Genomic DNA, 13,073 nt, shown 5'->3' on the forward strand with positions numbered 1-13,073 from the left:
TTCCACAGGATCAGATTTACGACCACAGACTGCAGCTGACAGGTAAAGGCATGTTATTTTTAAACCACACACTTTGATCACACATAGACAAAGCGTCGTCAGCTCTTTGCACCTGGGCTGTAAACTGTGTGTCCATATGTTTTGACAGGTGCATTAATATGCGAGGACTATCCCTCTCTCTCTCTCCTCTCTCGATGCACCATCAAGACGCAAATTTAAATCTGAACAACCAGGCTGTGGATATAGTGGCAGCTGTCTATACTACAGCATTGACTCCTTTTATGAGAAAGCTGCTGTTGTCATTACTCTGAGTTGTCGTACGGTGTGCATCTTCCTTAGTTGCAGTAGTGTTTTCCCCCCAATCTGCTGCTTTGACATTGCCCTAGTTTTCTGTCTCAGTGTTGCAGTGTGTCATTTAATGTGGCTCTGCTTCTATTCGTGGCACGCTGATTCCTTGACTGTCTGTGCTTCAAATAGTACTTTTTCCTCTCCTTTTGTTTTGTCTTGGCCTTATGCACACGATTAACCATATTATCTGTTTAATGATAGTTGTAAAAAAAATGTAAACAATTCTTGAGCTCATCTTCGTGCCAGCAAGCTGCACATCACGCTGCGTTACTGGCTGTTTCCCTCCTTAGTGAAAGAAAGCAAGGTGATTCAGACGGGGTAGTATGAATCTTTTTAAATGGGTCAAACCAGACCCCTGCCCTCCTTCTTTTCTCTTTTATCAGCAAATACAATCACGGCACCCTGCGTTGGCTTTTTCTGTTAGACGTCGTGTTGTTTGGTATCCTTATGTTTGAAGGCTGTAACATAAAAGCAAATTCCATGCAAACAAAATTCCTGATGACCACAATACTTTAAAAAATACAGTAATTTTTGGTTGGAGACACATTTTTTGGACTTTATTTCCATAACACATTAATGTGCATATACACTTACAGTCATGGGGAAAAGGACTGTACAAAACTAAGCACGCTTTTACTATTTCCATATGAATTACAAGCATAAGTTGGAGCCAGGTGCTGTGAATCAAATGCACATGATTAATTGATCATCAGCAAGTGTAAAGACTTCTGTAAACAGGCATCTTTATAGAGGTCTGGGATGTGTTAGCACAATGCCGAGGAGGAAGGGACATTGGTAATAATCTTAGAGAAGCAATTGTTGGTTCCCATTAATCTTCTGAAGGAGAGACCTCCCGTCCTCTTCACTCCAGCGTTACTAAAAGGAGTAGAGACCTTGTCAGTGTCACTCACCTGCCTGGCACCGCCCCTTGAGCTCAGTGTGCCACCCCTCCCCTGCAGCTAAGCCAGAGACCACACCTCCGCCACATGTTACAAGACCATTTTTAAATAATAAGAAGTCCATCATTCTTAATGATAGTGTATGCCCCAACAAATTCACCTCAAAGTCAGACTGTGAAGAAACTGCAAATAAGAAACCAAGAGATACATTTCAGACTCTGCAAACCCCAGTTTGATGTTAAATATCAAAGTTCCTGATAGTACAGGTACAAAAAAAACAAATGAACAGGTATGATTTGTTTAGAAGGGCTACCAGGAAAAAACCTCTTTTCTCTGAAATAACTTGACAGCACAGTTTAAGTTTCCAAAGCTGTGTCTGAATAAACTACAGGAGCCCTGAAAAGGATGAGCATAAACACCTCATACCAACTCTGAAGCACGGTGGTGGAAGGGTGATGATTGATTTGAGCTTGTTTTGCAGCCCTTTCTTTGCAGGACCTTAGCACCTTGCCATCATTGAGTTTAACATGAACTCCTTTTTGAACCCAAATGTCTGCAGGTGTATGAGATGAAAATATAATTTAATACAATAACCACAATCATTGTTGTAAAGTAACAAACAGTTAAGTTTAAGCTGTGTAGGCAAATTTTGCTAAATGCAAAGCAACAGATTTCTAACTTGAATTTTGGGGTTGAGTAAAAGAGACAGGAGATTGAAACCGGATTATACCGTGTTTTCTCTTTTTTCAGGTTTGCCACCAAAGAGCCCAATGGTTTGTTACTTTATAACGGCCGCTTCAATGAAAAGCATGACTTCATCGCAATGGAAATTATCAACGAGCAGATACAGCTCACCTTTTCCGCAGGTAGAGAAGTTCTTCATCAGGGTGGTGTTCAGAAAATACCTTTTTAATTCTCATTATCCTTGAATCTGTGTAGTCATTCACCTCGTTGTTCTCCAGGTGAAACCAAGACTACAGTTTCCCCCTACATCCTCGGAGGTATCAGCGACGGCCAGTGGCACACGGTGGAAGTTCACTACTACAACAAGGTTTGTGTGAACTCTTAATTTTGCGTCTATGGTTCAAAGCAGTGGTCCTCACACTTTCCCGGGCATAACCTTGTTTCAGAAGTTTACACTCACTTCTCACAGTTTTGTTTAATCAGTAACCAAACTAATGGATCTGAGGGGAATTTTCTTGAAAGAAAGGTAAACACGTTAGCAAGCTGTCACTTAAATAAATATAATTTATTGCAAGTAAACTAACAAAATTCAAATATAAAAGAGGATTGATGGCAGGTGGAAAGGAAGAGATAGCCAGCTTTTATAGCCTGGAAGGCCCGAGTTAGCTGCACTAGCTCACATGTCAGTTAATCATTAAGAGTAGGCCGGTACTTTCATGCAGATAGCAGGAGGAACGTCACAAAACCATAGAGAAAATGCACTATTCCATTTTTTTTCCACTCAAATCGCTCATTCAACTTAGTTTCACTCATGATTTTTTCCCCCTAATCATCCACACCAACCCTGCAGAGGCTCACTGCCCAACTGTGCTTGTCTATGTCCAAAAGTGCTTACTTGCCAGGATCAGGACAAACGAATTAACACATTTGTTTTGTTTAAAATGTGCCAAAATAGTTAAGCCCTTTCTTTTTGACTCGGATTTTTCTTGTGTAAAATTATTTACTTTAGACATTAAATATTTGAAATGGCTTCGGTTAAACATGAAAAGCAGTGACCCGTTGGGGTCGGTCACTCTAAATTTATGCTGTGCATCGAAACCCAGCTCAGCCGTTTTCACACTTCAGCTCCAGACAATGCTGAGAGGTTCAGGTCAGGACATCATCTGACGTCCTTTATCATATGTAGACCACAGCATGAGATTGTTGCCTGGTTATCTTATGTGGTCATGTGATGTGTGTATAATTCATCTTCAAGGTTAAGGAACATTTAGCATATGTTCTGACTGAGTCAGACAAATATACCCCCCATGTTTAGAAAAGTACAGTGCTGCAGTGTATATTCAAAAACTGCTTTTCAGAATACAAAAACATCATTAAGCATTGTAACTAGACTTTCTATTTGATGCCCCCTTTGTAAAAGGTGTCTTGGCTTTGTTCAGTTGGCACTCGAGTGCAAAAACCTAAATCAGTCACTGAAACAGGAAAAGGTGGAAATCGGTGCTTTCTTGTGTTTGATCTTCTTTTCTCTTACACTTATGTTTAGGCAGAAACAAGCTCATGATCTTGTAAAGATAAGAACAAGATGAAGTAAACATTCATAAAACCATTAAGGAAAACTGGAAGGAGCTCGGGGATAGGAAAGTATATACCAGGTGGTTAAATCCAGCCAGGCTGAGTTAGTGATGACATCTGGAGAGAAATCCTGATACTCTGCAGTTGACAGACTGCAGTGCTCCAGCATTGCTGGCAGCAGCGATAACTGGCAGCTGACGCTCTTCCTCAGCGCCCTTCAGGGCGTTCATAGAGGGCTGACTGTAGTGGATGTAAACCGGTTTGCAGACAGGAAGCTGTGAGCTGTGTAAGTTGGCTGTTCTGCCACGCCGTCAGACTAAAGAGTCGTTGCTGACAGGCTGATGATCTGGAAGAGAGCCAGCATGCCAAGCAGACACTGATGGAGGGAGAGAGACAGACGAGAGAGGAGGGGCAGTGAATGAATGAGTGGGGAGGCCCGTGTTTTTTCCACACATGCTCAGATTGGGCCTAATATGTCTGACTGGTACATTTCTCTGTAAGAATCTCACAACAACTCAATCAGTGGAGGAACTTATGGAGCTGTTGTGTCAGTACTTTCCCACCCAGGACCAACAACGCAGGATGTCACATTTTAGTCTATTGAGGAAGTCACTTTGCATCATAAAGATGTTGCCAGGCAACACCCCCGCAGTGCATATCTTCTATTCAATGCGTATAATAACACGGCCATGTTAGATTTTAGCCAGTTGTACTGATAAAAGGGGGGGGGGGGGGGGGGGGCGCACATCTTGTTAACTTTTGGATGGAAACTTGTTGATTCTTCGCCTACCAACATTTTTTTCTCATTAATCAAATCGATAACAAAAACTGCCAACAGCTCTGATTCTTTTTTAAAATTCTCTTACCTTTGAAATCTGTTATCTGGTTCGGGTAGCATCGTGTGGATTTTTGCGTGAACAGCAGCATGTTTCTAACAGCTACAAATGGAGACTGTAGATATTTGATATGTATGAGAAAAAAATGCTCTCCTGATTTTAAATGCACCTCCAGGTAGCTAGAGATGAATTGTTGGGATGTAGACTGGAGTATGAAATTAAGTTTGAATTTAAATTACATACACTGCTACAATAATGCTTTTCAGTGATGAGGTCAATGTATCAAAGCAGTCCATGAGATTCAAAAGCTCAGGGGGCTCTAAATGCGCTGCCTCAGACTGTTTTTTCTACTCTTGGCTCTGTATGATGTCAGTAAGGGTAGAAATTCCCAATACAGCCAACTGACGCCTTATTTATACTTCTGAGTGAAATAGATATCATAAGCTATGACTTAACTGGAATCTCTTTTAACCCTACACCCGATCCTTTCGCGTAACCTGACGTGGATGTAGAGAAATTTTGCTATGTGTAGAGTCGGCGCGGTCCGCAACACCTGAGTGGCGTGGAAGGTTATGGGATAGGGTTAAAAGGGTTTCTGGTTAGATTGTCACTACTACAGTGTAGCTTTCCCACAGAAGTCTAAATCATGCTTTAAGCACATGGCTCTGGCTGTGGATGTGGAAGCCCCACCCACCTGCTGCTGTTTGAACTTTATGTTTATGAGGGGCAGCCAATCAGAAGAAAGCTGGCTTACAGGGAGGGTGGTCTTAAAGGGAAGTAGTTAAAACAACTTAAACAAATAATGAACATTGAACTCATTGAGCTGTATGTGTTCGGCACAGTGGCCACTTCGTTAAGGAGAACTTCATTCAGTGTGTTCATTCAACAACTCTATGATGATTTCAAGGCTGTAGTTTGTGGTGCACCTCTTTGAGGTGTTGTTCTCATTTTCCCACCTTGTTTATAACAATGAATGTAAGCCACATAATATCAAACTAACGCAGAGCAGTCAGACTTCTCTGTTTGGCAGCTGGGAATATTCATTGCACTGAAAGCCTCATATTTTCAGGGGCTGAATATCCCAGAAGTGTGCAGGATTCAGCTCAGGCTCTAGCTGAACTAATCCTCTCATATTCCACATCCTGTGAGTCGCTGAGGTAGAAACATGGCTCCTCCCTCAGGAGGTATCCCACGGTGGCCCTCTCTGACCCGTCCCTGTCCACGGGGGGGTGGGGCAGGGTGAGTGAGGGAGGAAGGGGGGGGGGGCATTTTTAGATTGAAATGTGGCTTTCAGGACGGCGGGGGACTGTGGAGAATGGCAATGACCGCTGCCTTTGTGTTTGCCTCTGCTTCCTTTGGGACCATGGGCAGTGAATGATGCTGCCCCGGGGAAGGTGCCCCTCTCTCTCTTGCCCGGCGAGGACAGAAAGGCAGAGCAGGAGAGGAGCGAAAGGAGTGTAAAGAAAGGCAAAGTGAAGTATTGACTCGGGCTTTGAACGAGGACGCCGCGCTTCAGGGCCAACCCCTCTTGTTGCTATGGTTTTACTAGTCAATCTTAGATCCCATATTTGTGTTGCTCGCTGCCAGGCTCCTCCTGCGCCACCCCTGTCACCCTCTATGACAGGGAACTCATATTCCCATAATCCCCTGTAGCGGCTGGTGAGAGCAGCGTTTTAAGCGGCGCAGAGCAAATATGTGCACTCCGATCAGCTCTGACGGGACGTGTTTTGTGCGGCAGAAAGACGCGCTGACAGACAGTCATTATTGGAGAGTCAATAGCCGTGACTGATGACAGCAGAGGTCAGTGAAAGGAGCGTCCAAGCTGGAGCGCTGCCTGTTTCAGAGCTTTCACAGCGAAGGGAAAACCGTGGAAAAGAGCATGTCGGGTGATTTCACCTTTGGCAATTCAGACAACATGTTTGCTTGTTTCATCATCAACAAATTTGTAACAAATTGGTCTCAAGGAGGAAAAACTGCAAAGCAAAAGCCACCATCAGACTCTCCTTTTTCCATTCACCGCTGAGCGTATTGTGACTTCCTGTGGGAAAGGTGCTCAATAACAGGGCCCGTTGTGCTTTTCTGGGCTTTGCTGGAAATAACACTTTCAGGACATGCACAAAATGGATTCATCTTCATATTTGACTCTGTAGGTTTCAAGCGAGTCAGTCTGGAGGATAGATGGGCATTTGTGGCGACGGTCGTTCCAGCAAAATAATTAGTGCACCCATGATGAATCTGAATGAGCTGTGTGCTGTCAGGGCCAGACATAATGGCCTAAGCATCCTTTCTGACAGTTCTCACCATTTATCGCCTCAGTTTGAGCCCCTGTGAGGTCTGCAGATCTGTTCATGCAGTTAGGTACCCTGCATTTTAAATTACCGTATATTCAAGTGTTCTTTTTTGATGTATGTGCAGGTTTATGCTTTTCTTTCAGAATCAGAAAAGATATTTTTCTATTGCACAAAGCTTTGGACTATTTCATCTCCACAGCTACAGCACCAAGATTAAATAATACAATATATTACAAATGTTCCCTAATAATACAAATAGGTCTAATAATAATTTAAGAAAGATAATCTACTATAAAGAAGTTGTTTCTGACTCACTCTCAAAACCTCCTGAAGAAGCCTTCATGTTCAAAAAGACAGCAGCACTTTAGATTTCTTTAATAAACTTGAGTGTGCTCAGTCCCTCCGGTGGATCTTCCGCAGCTGGAAGCAGAAAGGCTTAAAGGGATAATCTGGGAATTTTTGTGTCTCAGATTGAGGTGCGGGTACCCCTGGGGGCGCTCTGGTGTACTGCTATGAGTTCTTTTGTAGCAAAAACAGCATTGAAGTGTTTTTCAGTTACTGGTTTGTTTAACAAATCAGACACTGATGGTGCACTGCTGTTTTCATGTACCCATACGTATTTTTTCACCCTTTTTATTCAAAGTGGAATACGGTTCTGAAAAACAAACCACTACTGTAAAAGCATTTCTATGATCTTTGTGTTTTTGAATACTTTGACTTCTTTGCAAAAGTCCTGATGTTTATGAGTCAACGTAGATTGCATGAGTTCAGTGCAGAGTCTACTGCTAACTCATAGAAAAACCTCATGTTTAATCTTTTCTGCATGATATAGCATTATAGCAGTAAGCCCTCTCCTGCCCACTATTGTTTTACCACCTTTTCTATAAACCATCTTTTCTGTATGTTTTGAGCTTCTGAAGAGTCGTTAGCGATTAACTTGGATCAAAACCTGAAAATCCACCTACGTGATCCTCTTTGCATTGTGAAGCATTTCAGGTGAGGTCTTGTGAAAAGACCAATTATACAGCCAGATATGTTATTGGGTTATTATTGGTGCTGTTCATATCACCAGCACTGTGCACACTGCAATCACAAGACACAAAAGGGAAAATTTAACTAACTGTTGCCTCTCTGTTACAGATTTAATGCAATCCGCTCGATGAAAATCATGTGAGATGAGTTAAATTGCTGCAGTGCCTTCAGCTAAAATTATCTGTCATTACTTCATACTTTCTATACTGTTTTTTTTTTCTTAATAGTCTTGCTAGGATTGAGCTGCTGAAAATCTGCAGCATATCTCTCGCTGGGTGTCTTTCATCAGAGCTTTTAAATTAAGAGATCAGACGTCAGCGACAAAGGAAGTCATAACAGTCAGGAAATTATCATTCCTGAGGCTCATCCAGAGGGGATGTGTTTTAATTTAACCTCATGGAGGAATCCGTTTTTCAGACAGCGAAAACAGAAACCTAATGTGTGTTTCGAAGCCATCAACAATGAGCCAGTTTTTTCTTACTATCGCTGCACATGAGACTAGATAATTCCTGCTAAATCCTGTCTGAACAGCTGACGGCTCAGCGGCCCGTCCTCGCCTGCAGACGGCCAAACTGAACTGGTCGGCTGTGCGTGAGGGTGGTCACTGCTCTGCTCTCAGCTCGTGACACCAGCTTGAACCTACACTTAGGGTTATTAGGAGCTTGACGTGACCCCGGAGAAACCGGGCGGTTTGAAAAGAGGTCGCAACCTTTATTGACAGCATCATAATTCTCTCTCTCCAGCCCTCCTCCTCCTTTTCTTACTCCCCCCCCCCCCCTATTGATTTCTCAGACAATGAAAAGATCCTTTGTCGACCGGGCGATGTCCTGCGGAGAGCAAGCCCATCTCCCGCATGTGTGTGTGCATGCATGCGTGCATGTGTGTTTGCTTGCCAGCCGTTGCCTTTACCTCGAGCTGCTATGATCTGAATTATTAAAATGCTCGACGGCAGCGAGCTGATGCTGAACGGGAACTGAACTGAGTGCAATGCCAAAGATCATTTATTTGCCTGTTGTTTTCCACTTTCAAAGCTTGAATCTTTAATCTGGCTCATAAAGCTACAAACAGCTTAGCTCCGGATGAGACACGCAGAACTTTTTGTTCTGTTTTATTCATCTTTTAGCAAATGGAGCACAATAATGAAGTATTTTCATAATAATCAGAATCAGATTCTGATTCTGATTATTATGAAAATACTTCAGAATCAGATTCTGATTCTGATTATTATGAAAATACTTCATTATTGTGCTCCATTTGCTAAAAGATGAATAAAACAGAACAAAAAGTTCAATTATGAAGTATTTTCATAATAACACATTTCTGAGGCTATTTATGAATGCTGAGTGATCAAAAATACCTCAACCTATCAAAAATAGCAACATGGTAATACTGTTTTTTTCCTTTTCTGTGGTTCATGATTTTGTCAGTAATTCTCATTTATATCTGACATGCAATACAAAAATGGCAAAATTCCAAATCCCTGTGAACATGGATGAAAATGTGAAATTCTTAGTTAAATCCTCAGTTGGCAAGATAGGAGAAAAACCAGAAGCAGCAATTTTCGGTGCTCCCCACCTTATGGAGAAAGTGCCCCATAATTTATCACAAGTTTGTTTCGTTCTACAGCCAATCTTAAACCAGGCCGGCCTCCCGCAGGGCCCCTCAGACCAGAAGGTCGTCGTAGTGACGGTGGACAACTGCGACACCTCTGTGGCCCTGAGGTTTGGGCACATGATTGGAAACTACACGTGCTCTGCTCAGGGCAGCCAATCAGGGTCCAAAAAGTAAGTTTGCAACAGATACACCAGAGAAAAGAGCTGTTCTGTTGAGATCGAGAGATAAACCGTAACTAACCCTCTTTTCCTTTGCTTTGTGTAGTCTCTCTTTACTTCTGTATTGATCTCAGCCATTTACTTTATTACTATCTTTGCCTTCACCTCAGTAGTTCGAGTAAACTTGTTTTGAAATGAGGTTCCACATCTGCGGGGTGTTAGCTAAGCTTTGGTTTCTCCATTTACTGCAATATTTATCCTTTTTTTTCCTTTTTTATCTCCCAAGGGAAAATAACACAGCAAGACCGTGCCTGTAATAAATATTTCACCACCTCTCTCCTCATACCCCCCACATTACTGTTGATGATGTGTTTTGGTTTAGGCAGAGTGATGCTCTGGGTGCATGTATGTTCACGGTTCTGTGTCGTCAGGTCTCTGGATCTGACGGGCCCCTTGCTCCTCGGAGGAGTCCCTAAACTTCCAGAAGATTTTCCTGTTCGTAATCAGCAGTTTGTGGGCTGCATGAAGAACCTGCGTATTGACAACCAGCACATAGACATGGCCAGCTTCATCGCTAACAATGGAACTCTGCCAGGTATGCATTGTTTTTAAGCTCGCTGTCCTTTAGTTCAGCTCTTAAACCTGGCTAAGCTTTGCAGTCAAACAGTGCACACTGTTAGATCAGCCAAGTGAGGAAAAGCTGGCAGAGGAAACAGCAGTGACTATAATGAGAGCAGCGGGGAAGGTAGAGTCAGTGGGAAATGATTGTTGTACCTGCTATGAATAGTTTATTACCATCTGACTCTTTTCTACTGATGAAATAATGAGCTAGGATAGATCAAACGGGTGGATTACCCTCTTATTTTCCTGCCCTTCAAGGATGCTCTGCCAAGAGACACTTCTGCAACAATAACCCGTGCCTGAATGGAGGAACCTGTGTGAACCTGTGGGGCTCCTTCAGCTGTGATTGCCCACTTGGGTTTGGAGGACGAAACTGCGAAAGAGGTGAGTGAGTCAAGTGGAAAAGAGCGAGGCATCAGGGAGGGGGAGACACTCAGACATAAGATAATAGTAGATATGAGTTTGTCTGCAGCTGTGATGGAGGTCTGTGAACTTGTAGGTGAGTGTGGAGGCGGCAGCTAATGCCCGAAAAAGCCAACAAACAAAGAAAAAAGCCTGAGCAGTCTGGAGTGTTTTACTGCACACTGATAGCTGCTTTCTGGGTGAAGTGATCTCATTACAGCAGCTTAAACGCCCGATTTAGGACCGAACTTTAAATGTAATCTGCTTGATGTTGAATTTTCTCTGGTTTACATGATGTTGAACCAGTTTAATACTAATGTTTTTTAACCTTTGAAGATATATACAGTATGTAGCTTATATTTCTGTCCAGCGTCTCTTTATGTTTCACTCGATCTCCTACAGCTGTCGTCTGCGCTGATTTATGGTTTAAAGGAATTTGAGAAGAGACAGCCGAAGAGAAACGAGCTTTAGAAGAGACGGCAGGAAAAAAAAATGTTCAAAAAACACCTTTGTTTTAACAAGAAGTTGGGTGGGGTTATTTATTGGTTCTTTCATGCAGAACAAGTGAGGAGTTCCTGAGTTGCGCTGACAGGTGTGCTGTGAAGGATGAGAGTGTGGAAGTGGGGCCGACTTTAGTGTAATAATGTGAAATTTTAGCATACTTTAAATAAAGGAGTTTTTAGTGCCTTGAGATTTGTGAAGCTATCCGTCACTTTCATCCGTTTTTCATTATTCTCTGACATTATTCTCTGACACTTACCAGAAAAAATCAATAGAAAAATATATTTCTTAGCTTTCAGCTCGATGCACAAAATATGGATTCATAAATGACGACTGCCAAAGGTAACCAGGTGTTCAATGAAGGTTTTTTTTATATTACTTTGAATCTAAATGATTGAAATCTAACTGGAGATTCTCTCTCTGTATCTCACTCATGCAGCCACAGTGTGTCAGGTTTATTTGTCGTCGATAATCAATCCTCAGGGCCTGGGTGACTCAGGTGCTTTACTTCACTTCACGCAGAGACAGCTTAATGACGAGGAAACTGCTCCACATAAAGCAGAGTGTCCTTCTGTGTCACTTTTCTCAGCGTCTAAAGGGACCGAGGAAACTTCTCATTCAGTGCGTGTTGGAATTTGAAATGAAAAAAAGAAAATGATCAAAAAAGCAAAAAATGTAATCAGAGTTGAAAAGAGATAACTTCAGAGTCATCTTATCTGTTCCATGGAAGCATTTCTAGAATTTCTAAAAAGCTGCACTTCAGAAAGCAGATCTGTAGAGTAAGGTCTCTTACGTCTCTTTTCTTACCTCAAAGAGTGACGGTTGTTCAGTCAGTTTTGGCTAAAATCTGAAGAAAAGCAGCAGAGAGCTTCCTTTCTGACAGTAATGGCTCCCTCTGTCAGCTACTGTGAAATTCTCCCTCCTCATTTTCAGCATCACCTCTTCTGCCTTTCAGCCACTCGCTCTCTTTACCATGAAGTATGTCATGTGATTTTTGTCATCCGTTTTCGTCTCTGCCCTCTTTTTCTGTAGTTATGGCCAACCCACTGCGTTTCCTGGGTAACAGCCTGTTGCAGTGGAATAACCTCGCCACGGTGGCGGCCTCCGTCCCCTGGCATGTGGAGCTCATGTTCCGCACACGCCAAGCCAGCAGCACGCTGCTTCACATCTCCTCTGGCCTGCAGCACAACCTCACACTGCAGGTGAGAGCCACATATCCGAAACGCACTTCCTGTCAGGACCGAAGCAGATATGCGATTTAATAGGAGAGGAGGAGCTGGGGTGATGATGGGTTGCAAAGAAGCTTGCAGTCTCTGATGTTAAGAGAAAACATGTCCCAAAACACGGGACATTTTCAACTTTATTCTAACTTTAGTTCTTTTTTTTTGAGCTTGTCTCGACTGGCGCCTCTTTGATGTTACATAACTCAGTCTATTTCCAGCCCTGCACACCTATGATGTGCTGCAACACAAGGGATGATCTTTTGAACTGGAGGCTGTTCAAAGGTTGTTATCTTCTGCAGTGCAGTTTCTTTGCGGTCAGTTTTTCATCCTGTGTCCGTCTCCCTCCTGCTGTCGTCTTTGTAGCTGCGTGGTGGGAGTGTGTTGATGGGGCTGCACAGGGGGGAAGACTCCACTCTCTCCCGTGTGGAGGAGGTGCTGGTGAACGACGGAGACTGGCATCATCTGCAGCTGGATATCAGCATAACAGGGGGAGCGGCAAGCTACCATAAGGCTGTTTTATCTTTAGATCACGGACTCTACCTGGTGAGTTATTAAATTCTAGCTGCGATTATAAATGAAACTCTTGTAGCTTTTAGCCATGAAGTCACTGCCGTGTTCCTTTTCAGGCCAGCATGGATGTGGATGGAAAGCTGCAGGACTCCAAATTGAAGACTGTGAGCGTAGGTGGTTTGGCAAAGCCTGATGGGAAAATTCAGCATGGCTTCCGCGGCTGCATACAGGTTTGTCCTCTCTGCAGACCACATTCATGTCTGCGTTTGTGATCGTGAAGGCGAGCAGTTCAGTTTGATGTTTTAAAGTTTTGGTTCAAATTAAGCTTTATTTGAATTTGTCTGAACAGCTGTTTGTGTAGTTTAAAGACATTGTGCTTCAC

At 42.9% G+C, this 13,073-nt stretch overlaps 1 protein-coding gene across 4 annotated transcripts in view; it reads left to right on the plus strand.

Moving 5' to 3' along the window:
- celsr2 (cadherin, EGF LAG seven-pass G-type receptor 2) overlaps positions 1 to 13,073 on the plus strand; it is a 68,656-nt gene that overhangs the window by 38,929 nt on the left and 16,654 nt on the right. For all 4 annotated transcript variants that reach the window (XM_026167916.2, XM_080301858.1, XM_080301859.1 and 1 more), the window contains exons 4-11: positions 1,998 to 2,113; positions 2,210 to 2,298; positions 9,289 to 9,446; positions 9,866 to 10,029; positions 10,314 to 10,439; positions 11,991 to 12,160; positions 12,545 to 12,724; positions 12,808 to 12,921. In XM_026167916.2, coding sequence (XP_026023701.2) covers positions 1,998 to 2,113; positions 2,210 to 2,298; positions 9,289 to 9,446; positions 9,866 to 10,029; positions 10,314 to 10,439; positions 11,991 to 12,160; positions 12,545 to 12,724; positions 12,808 to 12,921 — 1,117 coding nt within the window. The remainder of the gene's footprint in view (positions 1 to 1,997; positions 2,114 to 2,209; positions 2,299 to 9,288; positions 9,447 to 9,865; positions 10,030 to 10,313; positions 10,440 to 11,990; positions 12,161 to 12,544; positions 12,725 to 12,807; positions 12,922 to 13,073) is intronic.

This window comes from Astatotilapia calliptera, chromosome 5 (assembly GCF_964374335.1).
Source record: "Astatotilapia calliptera chromosome 5, fAstCal68.1, whole genome shotgun sequence".
Classification (NCBI taxonomy): domain Eukaryota; kingdom Metazoa; phylum Chordata; class Actinopteri; order Cichliformes; family Cichlidae; genus Astatotilapia; species Astatotilapia calliptera.